At 43.3% G+C, this 4,267-nt stretch overlaps 1 protein-coding gene across 1 annotated transcript in view; it reads right to left on the bottom strand.

Moving 5' to 3' along the window:
• YEATS2 (YEATS domain containing 2) overlaps window positions 1-4,267 on the bottom strand; it is a 46,912-nt gene that overhangs the window by 28,322 nt on the left and 14,323 nt on the right. Inside the window, exons 9-10 of the mRNA XM_009880772.1 lie at window positions 3,433-3,619; window positions 1,528-1,767 (exon numbers count right to left, since the gene is read on the bottom strand). Coding sequence (XP_009879074.1) covers window positions 1,528-1,767; window positions 3,433-3,619 — 427 coding nt within the window. The remainder of the gene's footprint in view (window positions 1-1,527; window positions 1,768-3,432; window positions 3,620-4,267) is intronic.

Consider the following 4,267-nt stretch of genomic DNA (forward strand, 5'->3'; position numbering starts at 1 on the left):
TCTTTCCCTTGTGGAGCCCACGGTACAAGCATTCAGAGCCAGGAACTGAGCAATTCACGTAAAAAGGCTGTGCGATACAGCAGCCTTCAGACAAGCATGGACGCTCGTCTCTTCACTGCTCTCACTACAGCAGAAGCCCTTGAAAGCAAACTGTAAAATGTGCAACTTCTGGGTAAGAGGACCAGGAGAGAGAAAAACTAGAGAAGAAAAAAAGTTGCATTGGGGGTAAACAAGAAATGCAGAGAAAAGGACAGGCAAAGAAGTGATCAGAGAAAAGAGATGGCAGCAAGCACACTAAGCTTCAACTGCCTGTTAATCTGCTTTCTTGGCAGTGATTGACAATTAAAATGGAACATAAACGCTGATCAAATAAAATCCCCACGTCTTATAAACTGCTTTTGAAATCTGAAAGGGGCGACGCTTCTCAGCAGAACCTTGGAAAAATATTTAGCAGGGAAACATTTAAATAGCAAAGATAACCAGAGAATAGTCCAAGGATTTTAAGAAAGATAGGATGGCCCCTCTAATTCTTGCTTTCTGGGAAGCCTTGGGAAAAGAAGATCAAGAGAAGAGCTTATTAAGACAGAAGAAAGCACTTGGCATAGGTTCAAATGTAAATCAGCCTGAGTACAGTTTTAAGATGTCAAGGAAAAAAATACTGAAATTTAATAAAAAACACCCAACAAACCAGACAAACTTGAGGAAAATTATTTGGGAGAAGATCATGAGAAATCACACATACTGATAGCTGGTGCTTCGTCCTCTCTACCCTGAATACCAGAAAATGAAGGGATGTAACAGGTCATCCTTCAGCTTCACAGCATGTGACACAGTGAGCTGCACATTAAAACGTTCTGATGTAAAGCATCATCCAGTGGATGGCATCGTGCCCAGGCAGGGAAGGGACTATAAGTGAAATGAGTAAACAGCACCTTGACCATATGTGGTTCAGAAGCTGTCAAAAGAGTATCACATTGTTCACTGCAGTCAGCTGACAATTTAATCCAACAGAGGGTGGACTTTTGGAAGAGGAAGACCAAAGCTGTTCCATCTGAGGAGATATCGCAAGTACAAGAGGGACCATTTGAGTCTACAAGGTTGACCCTAATTATTTGCCCAATAATCCGAAAAAAATTTTCATCTTAATCCATCCCAGCTGTCTGAAAGTGTGAGGGAGAAGAACGGCTTCTTCCCACATACAGCTACGGCACATGGAAGATGTGCCCTTGCCTGGGCCTTTCTGTAGGTAGCAGTCCAGTTAAAGACTATCATTTTCATACTTAAAGGCATTCAAGAACAGGGAGAGAACAGCTCTCATCCTGCTGTTGATCTGATGTGAAGCATTCCACACCTGTATTTTTTTTCCTTGAACATTAGGAAATGCATTTAGCTCCTTATTCTAGAGTTTCCTACTGCCTGATGTTCACACATTGGCAGGAAATCAGGGGAAGGACGCAGAACAAGCCCAACTGGTTCACTCTCTTGTTTTCCAGGGTGAAGCACTCGCATAGGTAAACTAACATTCACCTGATACAATCTTGCAACTCATGGTGATAGGCTGGAAGGATTTTCCTGGCGACTCTGCAGGGCTTGGACTCTGACCTTGAGGCACTATTTTACAGCTAGCTGCAATGGGTTGAAAGGCTGAATTTCCATGAGAGCCAAAGGCAACTTTCTGTGTGGCTAACTTGGTGGGAGTCCGTTCTATCGAAGATGGCAGGGAATAAAACGCGGCATGTCTTTCGGTTTCAGCATTCCCAGGGAATCCTGATTAAAAAGGGAAAAGAAGAGAAATAGTTCTTAGGCTGAGATATCTAATTCCTTACTGTGCTTCTCTACGCAAACAAAACTCGGGTATGACAAACACGCTCTCGAAGGAAGGAAGGAAAAGCAACTGGTGGGCAGTGCTGAATGGGGAGGAAGTGGGGAAGGGGGTTCCTCCTGCACAGCTGTTTCTCTGTGAACAGAAGAATAAAATGCTACCACGCACTGCCTGTTCTGCTGCGGCAGGGGGCCAGCCACTTCTTACACAATTTCTTGGAACGACCTCTCCATTAACCAAAAGCTGCCGGTAGTTTCGAGCGTCCTCAGTTAGGGCTCCACAGGACTAAGGCTGGATCTCCTTGGCAGAGAATCTCGCAGCACATTTTTTGGAGTAAGAGCACAAGGAGACTACCTACTGCCTTTTGACCTGGGTTAAGGAATCCACCTTATCTGACATCAGGAGGAGATCAACTAACCTGGAGCTGACAAGAGAAGCCACTGCCTGTCAATGTAAGAAAGAGGCAGGTTTACTTCCTCCCTGTTGGCTGTAGCACTGCTCACCTAAAGGTGCCGCATACCTGCCTGTTTGAATAAAAGTCTGTGTAATTAAAATTTGGTTGTGTTTCTCCTTTTTTGGCCACAAGAAAACAGCGCACTTAAACAGCAGACATTCTTCTTGCTGAGCCAAGACACTGCCAGTGGCATTACAGCGCCTACCAGAAAGTGCACCGTGCAAGACATCAGCTTAAAGCCTTTCTTTGAACACAGGAGTGTCAGGACAAATCAAGAAAGGCATCAAACCATGTTGCATGCAACCATACTTTGAAATATAAAGTTGCTCTTTCCAGCAAGTCTCTCACACTAAATGTGCAAACCATAAATGACACCCTTGTTTCTCAGCCCAGTTAACCAAGGTCTGTCACGTAAATCTTGACACCATATATTTCAGAAAATGAAGTTAAATGCTAACAGGCAGTTTCTCCTACTTCACACAAACTAAAAACCATAACAGTGTGCCCAAGTGGACAGCACTAGCTTGTTTCAGGCAATTCAGATGATCCCCAGGTTATCGACTGCTGCCCCATTGAAAAGGACACTGTATTTCCCGATCTTACAGGGGAAGGTGAGAAAGAGACCACGACATGCACAGACGCCATCCCTCAGACAAACGTACACTACATCTTTTTCAATTTTATTTTCAACACCACAGTTATGCAGTCTTTTTTTTTTCCTCCCACAGTCAACTCATGTTAAACACCAATGTATATGACTGAACACACCACTAGACCAATTCCCTAAATCTATACACACTCCCCAAAACATTCAGAAACCTAAAAAACCCTCTGACAACAGTCTGCCAGGAGTAAAACTACAAGTGCTATTCAACAACCTTTTCTCCAACTACACCCACTCAGAAAGCTCCGTATTCACTATGTTTAGTAAAACACAGCCCACCCACAAACTCCAGATTTAAAAAAAAAACCCAAACAAATAAACCATAACAATTTCTGAATTGCATTTCACAGTACACTGAGGAAATAATCATCTGAGGTGAGCAAGGAGCAGGTGGCACTGGCAACCTTTAAGCCAAAAGAGCAATTAAGAGGAGGTATCCAGAAGAGCTGAGGTTCCAAGAACTCAAATTTCACCAATACCCATTCGCTTTACCTTTGTCCACAGAAGCATCTGGGCTGGAGTCCCGCAACTGTTTAATTGGTGAAGAAGCTTTGACTGGTGCAGGGATACTCAGTGGCAGCGGTAAAGATGTAGGAACATCAGAAAGGTCAGACTCCGAAGACTGGGAAAAGAGATACTCCTCGCCGAGGGAATGCCTATGTAGCTCCACATCCACTACCTTCCAGAAATAGGCAAAAGGATGACATTAATATTCAGTAGCTAGGTAAAGATATAAAAAGTTATAACAACTCCGCCCTTTATTTTTATTTTAATGTCTGGAAACCTCCGCCTCTCCTCCCCCCACCTCTGCATAAAACTCCCATTCATTTCAGGGAGACTTCCCAGAGGTGCAGCAGCACCTGGGCTAAGACAAAAATCTTGCAGCATTTACCCACCACAGTAAACTATCACACCTCTCAGTCCACGGGGAAATCTGAATAGCGAACACTGTAAGGAATACAGAGCCCAGCTCCAAGCATCCCACTAGGGAAAGGACTGCATACCCCCTTAGGGACAGGCACAAAACTGCAGCCTGCCTTTTTTCATAAGGCCTTGAGAACCACACCACATTATCTACCCTTCAAAAGTGTTCTTCAATCACAGCAGACATCTCACATTAATGTTTTGTCCACAGACTGAAAAGCTGAAATAATGCAATTTCACCATAACAATTTCCATTCACTACAGTACAACAAGGGGAAAATAATAATAAAAAAAACCAACTTCAGGGATATAGCAAACTGAGTTATGCATTCATTTATTTTATTTTAAGACTTCATTTTCCATGAAGATACTGAATCTTGACAGAGACAGAAACTTAGAAGTA

This window comes from Charadrius vociferus, unplaced genomic scaffold (assembly GCF_000708025.1).
Source record: "Charadrius vociferus isolate BGI_N301 unplaced genomic scaffold, ASM70802v2 scaffold643, whole genome shotgun sequence".
Classification (NCBI taxonomy): domain Eukaryota; kingdom Metazoa; phylum Chordata; class Aves; order Charadriiformes; family Charadriidae; genus Charadrius; species Charadrius vociferus.